Raw genomic sequence first — 15,492 nt, forward strand, 5'->3', positions numbered from 1 at the left:
GCCCGCTTATAACGAACCTGAGCGTCACGCGGCGTCCGTTCGTTATATCCCGAAGTTCATAGTAACTGGACCACAAACTAAAAAAGAGAGAAAAAAAAAAAAGTTGGCGGTCAAAACACGAAATTTATTTCTTAGCAAAAAAGTCTGTGATGCTCATCTGTTTCTGCAGTGCAGATGCGATGAGGGCGGTCTCCAGTTTATTTAAAGCACTAGCGTGCTCTTCGCCGAGTCCCTTGGCATAGACAAGTTGTCTAAGGCCCTCTATATAGCCCATTGCTACAGATGTGCTTACGGGTATTGGCTCAGACGTTTCATCTTCATCTGATTCTTCCGCGTCGCTCTCGGCCCGCACTTCAGAAACGATGCCTTCGTCCGTGCACGGTTCCGCAATATCCGCGTCTTCATCCGCAGAAATAAAATCCTGCCAACCAATGCCAGGGCCTCCCATGTCGGAGTCGACGACGCGCTGCCACAAATCGCCACCGGAATCATCATCATCGGAGGCATCAGGCCAGACGTCCGGTACTGCGTCGACGAAGCCGGCCTTGCGGAAACAGTTTCACATGCAAGCGGTCGTCACCTCCGCCCAGGCCGCCTTCACCATCTCAAGGGCTGAATACAATGAAACTCGGAGCGGCAAGTTAACGGCCGGACGGTCAACGGCGATGAGCAAGCGCTGCACAATGCGGCGCCTATACGATGCCTTAAAGGAGCGTATTATGCTCAAATCAAGAGGCTGCACTTTAGAAGTGGTATTGGGCGGCAGGAAAAGTACAGTCACTGCCGTCAGAGACGTTTGCACGTGGTGCGCTGAGCAATTGTCGAGCAACAGCAGCACGCGCCTGCTTTGCCTCTGCATGCCGCGGTCAAACTCGCCCAGCCACTCTGCGAATAAATCCCGTGTCATCCAGGACTTAGTATTGTGCCTGTAGCGCACGGGTACATGGTTCCGAAAGCAACGTGGCTTCTTGGATTTTCCTATTACAAACGGCATGCGCCGGTCGCTGCCATTCATATTAGTGCACAGAAGAACTGTAACGCGCACTTTACTGTGTTTACCGCCAGCGCATGACTCCCCTTTCATGGAGTGCGTCTTGTCTGGAAGCATCTGATAAAATAATGCAGTTTCATCTGCGTTATACACATCCTGCTTCGCGTAGCTTGCAATAATGGCTCGGTTTGTTGCAAGCCAATTGGCAACGTCCTGGTCACTTACCGAACGCGCCTCACCGACAATCGATCTAAAAACAATCCCATGCCGCACTTTGAACCGATGTAGCCAGCCATTGCCTGGGCAGAAGTCGGGAAAATCTAGTAGGAATGCGAAGTCTTTGGCTTTGCCCAGCATCATTGGTCCACTTATCGGAATGTTGCGAGCCCATGCGTCGACGAACCACTTCAGCAGCGCATCCTCTACGTCTGCATAGGTGGCCTTCCGCAGGCGCTTTCTGTCCGCTGTGTTGACGTCGGAGCTGGCGATCTTTTCCTTATTCTTCAGAATTGTCGAGATGGTTGATTTCGACACGTTGTACTTCTTCACCAGCTCGCAATTTTTAGCACCTTGAGACAGTTCCGTCACAATTGCTCGCTTCGTTGCCATGTCCAGCGCTTTCCGTTTCGTGACCGCTGGAGGCAGGCAATTCCCGTCCGCCATCCCGAATTATACGACTCAGGCCCGACAGACGAAGCGCTCACACCACACACACGAAAATGACAACAAAGCGCCGCAACTGACGGAGCACCTGCGCACGTGCGACAATCACGCGAGGCAAGCGAGGAAGTGCCTAAGCAATGGAACGGAACGGACACACAGCGGGGCATGGTATGCAGCGGGGAGACCAATGAGAGGCATCCCTGAGCGTCAGTGCTGCCACCTGTTGGCTCCTACCGTAGTTGCTTTCAACCGCCCATGGCCTCAGAGATTACCTCTGCAAATCTCGGAGGCCACGAACCGTCACCGCCGTACTGAATGCAGCGGCGCCGCTGCGCATTCAGTGCGCCCGTGCAAACAGTACAACCGCTAGCGTATGGAGCGGCCTGCCTCCTGGCGCCCCGCGCCCCTGGCACGGCCGCTCAATGGAACAGCCAGGAAACGAAACGACGAAACTTCGAAGACTATGCTGGCGGCCGGCGCCGTGGAGACAGGCGAAGACGAGGGAATGGCGAGAGGAGAGGGGAGCGGAGTTGCGAGGAGGGGCGGCAGCGTGGCCTTGGAGGCCACACCACGCGCCGACACTTGTAGGCAGCGCGCGTTGGCGAGCAAAGGGTAGCTCGCTTGCGAGGGGGATTGCAAAAACAGACCAAAAGGGATGGGAGCCCATCGCTATCTCGTATCGGGGGCGCCGGGTTTACGCCGTCCGTTCGCTGTAACCGATCGGCAGCGCTCATGGACGTTCGTTATACGTGCAATCTTGTGCCATTGAAGTAATGTATACTTTGGTGGTCGCTCCGGTCTCGTTCGTTATAAGCGAAAGTTCGTCTTAAGGGCGGACATGGGTCTTGAGCAAAATTTTCTTAATATTTGTCCTGTCAGTATGAAATTTGCAGGGTTTATGTAAATTCTTGTGCTGGTTTCAAATATGTTGTTAGTTTTCTTCTACATAAATTTGCTGAGTAGTTACAGCAACTTTGCTGTTCCAGACTTGCGGGAAGCTTGTAAAAATATCTACTGAAGGGAAATTGCTAAAATGCACATGGATCTGTTCCTGAATGTCTAAGGAACACAATAAAACAAGTTTTGTGCTCCTGCCTTACTACAAGCCAAAGTTATGGAAGTTTTAAGTTTCAGCTTCACAAGTGCAACCACCCCCTTTCTACATCTTCTTATGTTTAAAAATTTTTCATGCAGTTGAGACCTTGTATAATAGCTTTATTGTGTTCCTTTAACATTCACGAGCCAGTAAAAAAAAAAAATCATCACAATCTAACGAGTAGGAGAGCCACAATGCCACCCGCAAAATAGAAGGGTAGGCAAAATTTTCATTTTGAGAAAAATGGAAGAAAGGAATTGCAATGTCAAACACTAATTTAATCAAACAAAAACTGTAGAAATGCAGGCCACTGTGGCTTAGAAGGCTCCTGGACAGTAATCTGCATTGGGTTTGCCCTTCTGCTTTCGTTTTGCTGCAGTCTGAAAAGCTGCAGAGGAAACATGCTTCCTCTCTGCTCTCAGACATTCACTGGTGCAATGCACACGTTTACAATTTAAAATGGCTATAAACCTCCAGGAATGTAGTCTCTTTGCTTTCCAACGTCCAAGTGTCGCCTCTTTCATTTTGATTTGCAGTTGCAGCACATTCAGTTGTCACTTTTTTTTTTTTTTTTTACGTACGTCGTTTTGCTACGTCCTCGCATCAAGACCGCGGTGAGGAACGTTTATTGCGGAAAAGAAATGTAATTTGGAGCTGTTTGCTGCTTCCCAGCGCTCTGCATTGCACTGGAAGCAAGTGAATTCCCTAAGGACTATGAAGAGGTCCGATCGACGCAAACGCGCGGCGAGCTCTACGAAGACTACGTGTCCCGCAGTTTACGCATTGGAGAATAAGTTTGACGGCGATTCCTTATCCCCGTTCACTTTTTTAAATGCCAATATCGCCGCCGTATGTTTTACGCTTCGCCAATCTCTGCAAACTGTTTAGATCTGACGATCGTGAACTCCGCATCGCCAAGCGGACTGTCCGCCGCGCTGCCGTCATCGTTACGAACACAATCCGTCTACCGCTTCGTTGCTGGAGTTGGCGCGAGTTCAAGCTTTTCCTGTTTTGAGCTCATCTTTCTGCTCATCTGCGGCCTGCGTTATCACTGTCGCGGCGGGTGCGACCGCTGGCAGTAGCAGTCCTCCGTGCTGGGGAACACGCTAGGCCTACTTCAGGCTCGTACACACGATCGTTCGGCGCACGATTTCCGTCGGCCTGAGCGCGCACAGCCGGGGCAGGGCATCACTTGAGATGATTATTCAACTATTTTTTTCACTTTTTTCACAAATTCTTGCCATGAACGCACCTCGCGGTTCGGAACCAAGCACGGCCGGCGTCACGTCTCCGCTGTCTCCCCGCGGCTCGGGCGCGCCGAGCAGACGCCGTCAGCCAGCTCCACCAATGCGGGGACGCCTTATCGTCACGTACACCCCGAAAGCCAATGGGATTGCAAATGCCACGTTTTCTTTTTTGCTATTTTTTATGTGACCGATGGGCGAATGTAAACAGCAGAGGCGGCAATTTGAAGACGAAAGGCGGCTCTTTCGAATGAGACCAAGATGGCTACGGTGCCGCGCACAAAATGGGAGCTACGCCTCGCGGAAAATGGTTGTTTCGGGGGTCGTTTTCGGCCCAAATTTGGGCGACATCGATTATATAAATTGGCATTGTAACTAAAATACCGACCCTAGAGATGAAAAACTTAGCAGATAGGTAGATAAAGAGCTACTGATTTCGCAAATCACATTTTCTAAAAAGTGATTTTTTCGCGATTTTTTGGTCCTCAAGACCCGTGTCCCCCCTTAAGTGGGGCCGTTATAAGTGGGCTCGACTGTACAGTCGAACCCGGATATATCGAACTCGAAGGGGATCACAAAATAGTTTGATATATCGATAATTCGATATACAAAAATCGGCTTGTGACGGCACTTACGATGCGAAAAAACAATACCATATTTGTCGCGTAATCAACCCACTCCCATAATGAACCCACCCTCTACTTTTGCACCCGACAATTTGAAAAAAAAAAAGAAAAAAAAAAGTTAAGTGCAGCTCGCTAACATGCAAGCGATTGAGCGATCTCAGCGACGAGCGGCACTGACAGAGCGAAAAGTTTCCAACTTGATGGAACTGCGTCCCTCTCGCCGCTCGAGCCACCGCGGCAGCTCAAAACAAGGTTTCTGTGTCGCCGCGGCAGAAATCGCGAGCGTTTTCGCTTGCATCTCGATGGCGTGCGCCACTCCGTTTCGGTCGTCTCATCCACAGCTCATTTCTTGGCAGCGTGCCAAGATGCTGCGCAGCGATAACGTCACGACACATTTATCTTTTGATAGCTCCTGCGGTGGCCGGGAGCGAACTTGGCAGAGTGCCTGTGACGGTTTGATTGCACAAGCCTGCTTCTATTTATCACGCCGCGCTTGGGGTGGGCGTAGTCCACTGCCACAAAATCATTGGAAAGCGTGATAGCTAAATGCTGTTTGAAGCGAAAAATGCTAAAAGCCAGTGTCATGGTCGCAGCTAACTGCGTGCTTTCGTTGATTCATACATGCAAGAATAAACGACTCCCGGAAAAAAAAAAAAAAAAGAAAAAAAAAAAACACACTGCCGTTTCTTAACGTCCGCAGCCGATATTTTACGCTACGCCGCGCGTACAGCACAATGATCAGAATGGACGACTCTCGCAAAGAAAAGAAAAGAGAGAGAGGGAGATCTGCCGCTTCTTAACGTCCGCAGGCGCCATAGTCACGTCAGCCACCGTGTGCAGAGGGTTCTCAACACACGCTGGAGAAAGCGTCCGATGTTCTGTCTGAAAACGAGCCGAGCTGGCTTGAGCATGCGTAGCGCGTGCTACTGCGAACGAAGGCCGGGAGAGAGGTAAGAGAGAGATAGCTCGGCAAAAAAATGGGCACACCCTTGCGCTTTGCTCTATCGCGTTTTCTCCTCTCGTCTCCACCGGTTCTCTCTGGTTCATTCATGCACATGGCTTGCAAACGTCACATGCTGGCGAGCGGGAAACGATAACCGCAGATGCGCGCGCCTTTGGGGAATGGGCGCGGCGCTGCCCTAGACCAGCCATCGCCGAACTGTCCCCTCTCATTCCTTCCGCATGTGGCTTGAAAACGTCACGTGGCAAACGGCCGAGGGTGATGCGATCGCCTTTGGGGAAGGCACACTTTCCAGTGCGTGGTGCGGAGTTCGATATATCGAACGACCGGTGAAATTGAGTTCTTGTAATTGAGTTCTTGTAACCTAGCTGGCCTCGTTGTGTGCACGCGCTACCAGGCGGCGATAGCGTGCTCGGGTATATCATCATGTTATACTTTTTTTTTTTACCTCCATGATGCTCATAGTCGCTATTTTGTGAGGTGTCTTCGTGTCTCGTTGTCATTGTTCCTTCGTTCCGTCCATGTTACTTGGTTTGTTCCACCGTCTACCGTGTTCTTGGTGCCGCATCGCGGTGGGGCGGTACGCAAGTGATACAGCTGCTTTTAAGCTGAAAGCTTCCGAGTACGGGCTACAGCATAGCAACCGTGCTGCTAGCTGGCACTTCAGCGTCAACGAGTTCTGCGTAGTATGCTACTGGAGACAGCGATTGCAGTGTCGATATGAACTCGGATCAAGTCTCTGATCGAGTAGAACTGTATGGTCTGCTGGGAGCATTATACCATGGAACGCGGGGAGTGATGATGAGGCTGCATGCGGTAAATAAATTGCTTTAGCAATTTGCACTTTTGGTGACCCTGTACTTTAATAACAAGGGTAAGTTCTGTTTGAAAGTAATGTTTTGGTTATATTTACAATAGCTGACCTAAGAATCCCGATTCGCACCTATTTAAATTTGCTTTTAGCGCTCCCAAACATTTGCTCGAAATTTTCCCCGCATAATTATTGCACCCCCCAACTTCGCATCAATTTTGCGTGAAAAGAAGTGCGATCATTATGCGAGTAAATACGGTAATATCCAAGCGTCCATCCGCATTTGGCAGCTCAACAGTTACTTTGTAGGATCGCAAAGTGATGTAAACAAACAAAAAAAAAAAAAAAAAAAAAAAAAGAAAACTGACTGGAAAACAAAGTTTAATCTGATTTCTTGCAAATGTGGCAGCAAGACCTCAGTCTAATGACACCCTGTACATCCTACAAAGACAAGTTTGCAGCAACTGTAGACAGCAGCAACACAGGAAAGCAAAGTGGGAAAAACCTCAATGTCATATTGCGAAAGTTAAGAACACACGAGAGACAATGAGAAGCACGGAGGCCCCAGAAGGTGACAATTCTCACATGGAAGCACGTCAACGAGAAAGCTTCCAGAAAGCCATTCCTGCAGCCATTCTTACCAAGCTCGTTGTGCTTTTGGTAGTGCGAGCTACACAACATCATTTTCATTCCTTTTCAATTGCCAACACTAACTTCAGCCTTTCTTACCATGGTAATGCCCAAGCTCCACACATCGGACCTGACATCGTAGCCCACGTCCGAGCTCTCAGGGTTGATCCGTTCAGGCTGCAAAGGTTGGAAAAAGCACAGATACAGGCATGAGGCACTGCCTCTTGCCACTGCACAAAGAAGGGACAAAAAAAGAACTGCACCACACGTATGTTCCTAAATTTACAGGATGCTGCAGGTAGGTCCACCAACTCTTTCATTCATAGATTCCTGCAACCTATTCAATCTAACCTCACCAACCTCAACTCTGCTGCTGTGTCCATAAATAAGATGGTGTGTGCCTCTGCAAACCTTACAAACACTATGCCACTGCTAGGCTGTTTAGTACACTGTTTTTGCAAGCAAACAGAACGAAGCACAGTCCTCTGAGCACCATCTAAGACAGCGGTTCTCAAAATAACTCCATGGCAACCTTGGGTTTCTTGAAGTGCTTTCTCGATTACTGACCACCGCAGTCCACATGTTAGGACTGACTTTACAGTAACTGTTGGTAGCAGATTGCTTAACTTTCACGGGCAGTCATTCTTTAAGCTTACGTGTGTCTGTGTGATCTTTCTTGCATGCACGTAAAGCAAGAAGAGACAGAATCCAAGATCCATGAGTTTCCGCAGCCTTTTTTTTTTTTTAAACACGCTAGGGTTCTCCAATGCTAATAGATGCAAGGACCCCTCATCCAGGGAGAATACTACTTTTTCAATCTGGTTCCACTCCCCACTGTCCTGAGGATAAAAATCACACAAATAAGAGTTAAAACAAGAAGATACGCAGTGTCAAAATGTGGATTATTTGTGCATCCCTTTCCTCAGTGGTAGAAATACACGAGTAATTAAGCACTCTTTCTTTCGATGTCCTTATCATCTTTAGTAACTCCAGCAGCAACACAAAACACAACACAGTACTAGCAGAGGACTGACTGCATGACCAAGAAAAGGCTGTTGAGGTCAGCATTTCTGAACACTCAGAGTACTAGGAATAACTTTGTCCTCTGCACAACTGCTGGAATATTCAAGCTATTGTGGAAGGAATACAACAGGGGTCCTACTGCATTTGTTGCCCCTCCTACCTCTATGACCTATACATCAAGACTACTCCCAACAATGGTGAGAACTGCCGGATATACAGACTGGCATGACCACTTGTTATAATATTAAAATACTTCCTCTACTTCGTTTCGTTATGAGGCTCTCTGTGCTATAGCTACATCTATAGCACAAAGAATATGCAGCCTCATTAGTTCCCTCTGTGTGCGCACATTGCATTGCAGGCCCTTATTACAGGCCTGTAATAAAGTCAAAGTTTTTCTGCAGCTCTCAGAGTCAGCATATTTTCAAAACCAGGAGCACATCTTTGCGAAATTGACTTTCAACTTCAAAGAATTTCAAAGCACACCAAGAGAGCACCCCAAACCCCTGACAACAACTGTTCATGTTTAGAGGTCATATGAAAGAGTCCTTGTATGTGAACTTTTCATGCACACTTACACATAGGTGTCCTTTGCATCTGGCTGCATTTCAAGAAAGATGAAACGTGCTGTGTGACGCCAGTGCCAGCAATGCTCAAAATTATTCAGCAGCCCTCGGTAATAGTGCCTTCTCTACTTTCTCCTGCGTCCATCCCCTCACGGGACATTTGAGGTTACAAGAGACAGTGACAGACAGCTACGCACTTTTCTCGTTACCATAACCAGCTGCAGCCAACAACATTGTTTTGCGAAAGACCTCCTCATAGCCAAGCCCTGTCCCAATGACAAGCGTTTTCACACATAGGCCTCATGTGACGAGTTGATGTCACAAGTAGCCACCAATCACATCCTTGCCTACCACAGCCACTCACCGCCATGTATGGCTTGCAGCCGGCGTTGACTGTCTTGGCCACCGAGTCGACCAGGTATCCCGATATGCCAAAGTCACACATCTTGACCTCTCCCCGCCGATTGAGCAGGATGTTGGATGGCTTCACGTCCCGGTGGATCACGTGCAGCTGGCTCTGGAGGTAGTGCAGGGCACTCACCACCTGAACAGAGCAACAAGGAGGCCCGTAAGTGACTAAAAGAAACAGTGCACATGCAGACACAGTCTCACTAAGCAAAGTTAGTTAGAGGGACACTGAGGAGAAAATGAGGTTGGCCTGCATTGACAGGATGCCAGCTCCAAATCACGGGAAAAGACTCTTCTTAGTGAAAGCAGAACTTTCGTAAGGAAGAAAAGAGCGAGAATTAAAATGCAGGCACTGCATTCATTGCCCATTAATGCAAGTACAAGCGCTACAATTTTCAAGGAATCTCGGGGCTTGCGATGCACACATTACGGTTGCACGTCTGAATTGTGAAGTAGGTTTTATTTTTAAACTGCAAGTACACCTTTATCGTGCCAAGCAGGCAGAAAAAACAAAAACAAATTAAGTAGCAATTTAGCTTGGCTAAGCACAGATGTACATGCAGGAGCATTATTTAGCACTTGCTTAGCCAAGTTTTGCCTTGTCCATCTTTGCTCAGCCACGTCTTATCATATTTATGGGGTGTCTAGCAAACCACTATTTTCCAAAATCCGACGTTTCCAGGTTTTCCCTGATTATTTCATTTCAGATTCTCTGACCAGTAAAGAGGATCAAAAACGTAGCTGCAGATGACAATGACAAAAGAAAAAAGCATATTCAGCAATTTTCAAAAGTGAAAAGGCTGTCATTAGTGTTAATGGCCGTTAAAAATGTCAAAAGTTTACTGAAAATTAAAAGCGCGCTGATGGTAGTCTTAGAGCACACGCAAGGGCATGCGCACCCTGCAAACATCTAAGCCAATCCAATCCAATATGGCTGCGCACACGCACTTGGCATTTTTCGGTACCACAGCAGCACAGCTCGCCGATCGCTTTCAAGTTGGCCGCTGCCGGCATGGTTATTCCTGCTTTTTGTCGCATACTACTCTAAGCAGTGCTTCCGCATCTCAAGGACGCATTAGTTCTTCTATAGAGGCTTTACAAAAGTTAGTGCCATCTAGTGAAAGAAACCCAAACTGTGTGCGGCAGCCATGTTTTGATCCGTCCGCCCGCGCCTCCCACAGAGTGCTGCTAACGTGCGCCTTCGTGGAAGCCGTGCATGTACCGCAAGCTGTGTTGGAATGCTCACAAGCGAATGTTTCATTTTTTAACATCTCAGTATAGTCGATGCTAGCACCAAGCTCTATTCGGAATGCCAGCATGCTGCTGCGTGCCGTCCCTTAAGCATTACTGCATGTCCGTCTGACTGGGAGTAGCTCACAAAACTCAATAATCACCTAAATCAGCAAGGTTGTTTTGTGTGCTATGGTGCCTTGTGAACTTGAAAGATTACACCACAGCTGCTCGATGGAAGCGCACTGGGTGCGGCCTGCTGCGTCGCGCCGCCGTCAATGGGCAAGTGCGTCCTTGGGGAGTTTACAGTTGCGCCCGCTATTTCTGCTGAGGGCGCCACTGTTCGGGGACACGTCGCCGCCGGGGTCGCCGAGGTCGCCGGCTCTGAGCGCGCGGTTTGCTTCCTTTCTGGGCGCGTTCGCCTCGCGTCTGCGTGGTAAATGCAAACGTTTTTGTGTGCGCGTGTGCAAGCACGTTAACGCTGAGACGGGATGCGTTTGTTTTTTAAGGCGAAAGCCGTTCTAGGCTCATGGAGCGAAAATCTGTGCGCAAAAGCTGTGCCTGTAATCTGTGCGTCGCCTCTATGCACTGGTGTGTCAGTCGCAAAAGCGACGTGCAAGGAGGGAGATTAAGAATGAAAATGATTGATGGTGATAAGTAATCAATAAAAGTTATAAATAGATATTGATATAGAGGTAATAACTAATAATGGTTAATAATGACTAAAATGATTTGTAATGACCAGTATATCAAACTTGACATGTAATGACCGCAATTGGTTAGAAATGAGTAAAAGTGCTTAGCGATGTGTGGTAATGAGTATAATAGCTAGACATGACTCATCAATACTGTTAATGACTACGAAATGACCAATATCTTGATGAAGCACACGTTCCAGATGACTGGAAAATTGCCTACGTAGTTCCCGTGTATAAGACAGGTCATAGGAATAATAAAACTAATTATAGGCCCATATCTCTTACATCTATAGCATGCAAATTACTTGAGCATATTCTATCTTCCCAAATGATAAATTTTCTCATCAGTGAGGACATACGTTTTGCTAACCAGCATGGTTTTCAGCGTGGGCGGTCGTGTGAAACCAAGCTCTTTGAGCTAACCACAGACATCCACTACAGTGTGCACAATTTAGAACAGATAGATGCCATATTTATTGATTTCAAAAAAGCCTTTGATCGCGTAGCACATAAACGATTATTACCTAAAATGAGGCACATTAAAATTAATAACACAGTGGTTAATTGGGTTGAGGAATATTTAAGCAACAGACGACAGGCCGTTAAAGTAGAAGATACCCTATCTTCATTTCAGGTAATAAAATCCGGTGGACCCCAGGGTGCCGTCTTGGGGCCCACATTATTCCTGATCTACATAAATGATATCTCTCTTAACATTACTTCTTCGCTCAGATTGTTTGCAGATGATTGCGTTATTTATCGCTCTGTGACTAACCTCACCGAATGTTTACAACTAGAAAATGACCTAAAACGCCTAACCAAATGGTGCTCTGAATGGCAGATGACTATTAATATTTAAAAAACTAAACTTGTTCGTTTAACAACACGTAATCAAGCAATTTACTACACATATACGACTGATAATCTAGCCATTGAGAATACACCCAGTCACAAGTACTTAGGAGTATACCTGTCAGCCAACCTGTCTTGGAACACGCACATTGACTACATATTAGGGAACTCTTACAAAACCCTGGGTTTCATGCGACGGTCATTACGTCATTGCAACAAAGACACTAAACTTCTTGTTTATAACACAATCATGCGGCCGAAACTCGAATATGCCTCGATTACCTGGAACCCTCATCAATCATACCTAATAGCTAAACTTGAATCTCTGCAAAACAAAGCTGCGCGTTTTATTGCATGCAATTATTCCTCGTATTCTAGCATTTCTTTAATCAAGCGAGAGTTAGGTCTCCGGCTTTTAGAGATTAGGCGAAAAATTAATCGCCTAATATTTTTTCCACAAGCTTTACTATAACCCTTCTAATTACAGCACCAAGAAATAAAACCGGCTACTCAAATCTTTCCTCGCCGCGACCATGATCACAAAGTGGAACCTTCTTTTGCGTGAACAAATTTGTTACAGTTTTCATTCCTTCATCTCTCAATTAGTGAATGGAACGATCTAAATAAAAATATTGTTTGCCTCACGAACCCTGAAAAATTTAGAAAAGCCTTGGAAACGATGCTCCCTGCTTAGTCGAAAATGCTTAATAAACTGAGAAGTGTGCCTGTTTTAAGTTTTTACTCTCGTTTACTTTTTTTTTCTCTGATTTGTGCTCGTGTTGCCATTAATCTACGTATATAATATTGTTTGTAATTGTTTGTTAGCTCTGTATATCACTTTTTTCTCATTTTTTCCTTGTTAACATGTGATGCAACTATATAACGTTTTAACAAAGTATTTATGACTTCTCCCCCCCATGTAATGCCCACTTGGGCCTTTAGGGTAATAAAATATAATGAAATGAAATGAAATAAGCGTACTCGGCTCCTCGCTGAATCTCGGCTGCAGTTGCGCTCTGAAGCGTGAACATTCTTGTGATCGCAGCTAAGAGTTTCACAACAGGAATATTCGATGCGCGTTCTTCTATTGAAAATTACGAACCAGAAAAAATGTATGGGTTTGCGAGCAGCCAATAAAATAGTAATAAAAACTTTCGGCGCATATACGTAGCACCTTGAGGCAGACCGGCTCTATCAAGCGCGCTTACTTTGTCCGGTCATGCAAAATGCGGGAAGCCATGACGGATAGCGTTCTGGCGTACAAAGTTTAAGGTCTCCAACTGAGTCGAAGATCCCAGGTTATCATCTAGATTTAACCTAATAAACATCTTCATATTTCCACCGTAGCATTTGTCAGAATGAGATAGAAAGGTTGGTTACATGTCGCATTTTCACAGAGGCTGCTCATAGTAGGACATTTTTTTATTGGATAGCACTGGCAGCTTAGAACAGGTTGACATCAATTTGTGTATAAAAGCTGTATGCAGGAATGAGTAAATGGTATGAAAATGACACACGGAATTCGCGACATAGTTAATTAGGTGGTTATGCGTTAGGCTACCATGGCAGCTGAACAACTTCGAATTGTTCACAGCCGGGTCACAGTTTCATGTGACAAACAACTGGATCCGAATGCAACATCACGTTAATGTGAGCTCTCCAATCGAGTGGCCTTGAACCACCGTCACTATAAGTGTTTCGGGGTACACTCCAATATACATCCTTGCCGAGCAAGCGCTAAGTGCTGACATGGTCCCACTAGACATGACAGTATATACTAATTCGTGTTGCCAAATTGTGTGAAGCGGAGCTCTTATATTCTTAAAATAAAAGGCTTCTACCACGCCGACGCCTCCCTCAAAGCGCAGCCAGGCGCAGCTCTCCGCGTGCGGCTGTCCCCGAACGGTGGCGCCGCGGCGGTGGCGACTGGAAGTAGGAGCCTCCCGCCGGTTTCGGGCGACGTAGCAGGCCGCACCTAGTGCGCTTCCATCGAGCGGCCGTGGATAAACTTATGCTGTGATGGAGGACACGGGAGAAGGAGCAATGCTTCTATAACGAATGTATAGTGCAAATAGGTTCGTTTTAAACCTTTTGTACGTAGTTTGCATTCGCCATTCTGTATTTGACTTATGACAAGGGCATGATTACCGAAGCTACTTTTCACCATCGTATGAAATGGTAGTGCTTGGTGCAGAGATAAAAACGGTTGTCTAGGGTGCCCGAGCTGCGTATTACACGCTGCAAAACCCGCCGCATCTTGTAAAGCAGGAAAAGATGACATCTCACTAGTGTGCTGTAATATGCTCATTTCCAGCCCGTTTCGAAAAGTGTTATCACCTGATGATGCGTGCGAAATCCGGTATGCGTCCAGAGCGTGCAGCTCAGGTTTGTATTCTGTGCCTATAAATACTTGCCAGCGAGGCCGATAAAATAATGAAGCTTGAGTTTCTCTTTTGTGTCTTTTATCGAGTCGCCCAATGGTTCTCTAATTGACAGCCACCTGAAATTCAGTAGATTTTGTAAATATGCCGATTTCTTATTAATTTCTTCTGTCAGATAGTAGACATCTGAAGCCTTAACCTCATATGCAAGCACTGACATGGGAAGATTCGGTAAAGAGGAGCTCGGCTGAAACGAAAAAAAATTATTTTTTATTTCATTTAATATTTTACATTTTTATACACCAATACTCAACATCAGCAAACATTGCCTTTCCATTCTGAGCCATTTAACACCTTTGAACGCCTTCTTCAATTATTTCAATTAATCAATTACACAGAAGGCAACTTCAGTTCATCAGAGTTTAGCACGGACAGTCAAAGAGCGCCAAATCGACCCGGAAAGCCAGCAGGCATCCACTGATAAGTTTCGCTTTCTTCCCCAAAGCGACGGTGATGCGCAAACCAAGCAAACAGACTTACGATCATCTCTCATAGGCTTCCAAGTAAATAGCAAATGCAAAAAAAAAAATAAAAAAAGAAAGCTCTCCACATTATAAAACTTTGGATACTGTATCTGGATAGGAATGACGCTACGCGGATCAACGAGGGGTTGTTACGACTCGCAGAGCAGTTTGTAACTGCACTCAGCAGCCCGTCCGGTGGACCCCGCCGCGCCTCAGCTGTCAAAATACGCGTCTAGGCGTCGCTGACAGAAACTGCCAGGGACAGAGGAGAGGTACCTTGACCAGGTAGTGTCTTCTCTTGACATCGAAAGGTCTGTCCAAGCACAGCACGCTAGGTTAAAACGTGACAAACGCGGAGAGAACGGCGGGCACTGACGGACAGACACGGAGCTGACGGATGAAGCGTTCAAAATACGGCCGCCAGCGTGGGATCAGCGTGCCGCTCACAGTTGCCAGACTTACTTTTGTAAACCCTCTATTATGGCAGCTCAGCCAAGCACTGGCATCAAAGTAATATATCGCGCCTCGCTTTGCAGCACGGCGGCCGCGTGATGGCGAGACAGCACAAAAGAAAAAAATTTGCACGAATAACATACTTGCTGTGCACCAGCTTAAAATGAAAATGCACTTCAGAATACATCGTGCAATTTTTCCTGACTTGGTGAAACTTTTGATGGTTTCCCTGACATTTCCCTGATCTTTCCTGGTGCATAAAATTTTCCTGACAATTCCCGGTTTTCCTGGTTGCTAGACACCCTGATTTAGTTAAGTATTTAATGGATGCTTAT

General features: G+C 46.6%; 1 protein-coding gene across 1 annotated transcript in view; it reads right to left on the minus strand.

Moving 5' to 3' along the window:
- Positions 1 to 15,492, minus strand: part of lic (dual specificity mitogen-activated protein kinase kinase lic) — a 43,452-nt gene that overhangs the window by 10,080 nt on the left and 17,880 nt on the right. The window contains exons 6-7 of the mRNA XM_084603653.1: positions 8,976 to 9,155; positions 7,122 to 7,199 (exon numbers count right to left, since the gene is read on the minus strand). Coding sequence (XP_084459779.1) covers positions 7,122 to 7,199; positions 8,976 to 9,155 — 258 coding nt within the window. The remainder of the gene's footprint in view (positions 1 to 7,121; positions 7,200 to 8,975; positions 9,156 to 15,492) is intronic.

Source organism: Amblyomma maculatum, chromosome 5 (genome assembly GCF_055883805.1).
Source record: "Amblyomma maculatum isolate TAMU_Amacu chromosome 5, ASM5588380v1, whole genome shotgun sequence".
NCBI lineage: Eukaryota > Metazoa > Arthropoda > Arachnida > Ixodida > Ixodidae > Amblyomma > Amblyomma maculatum.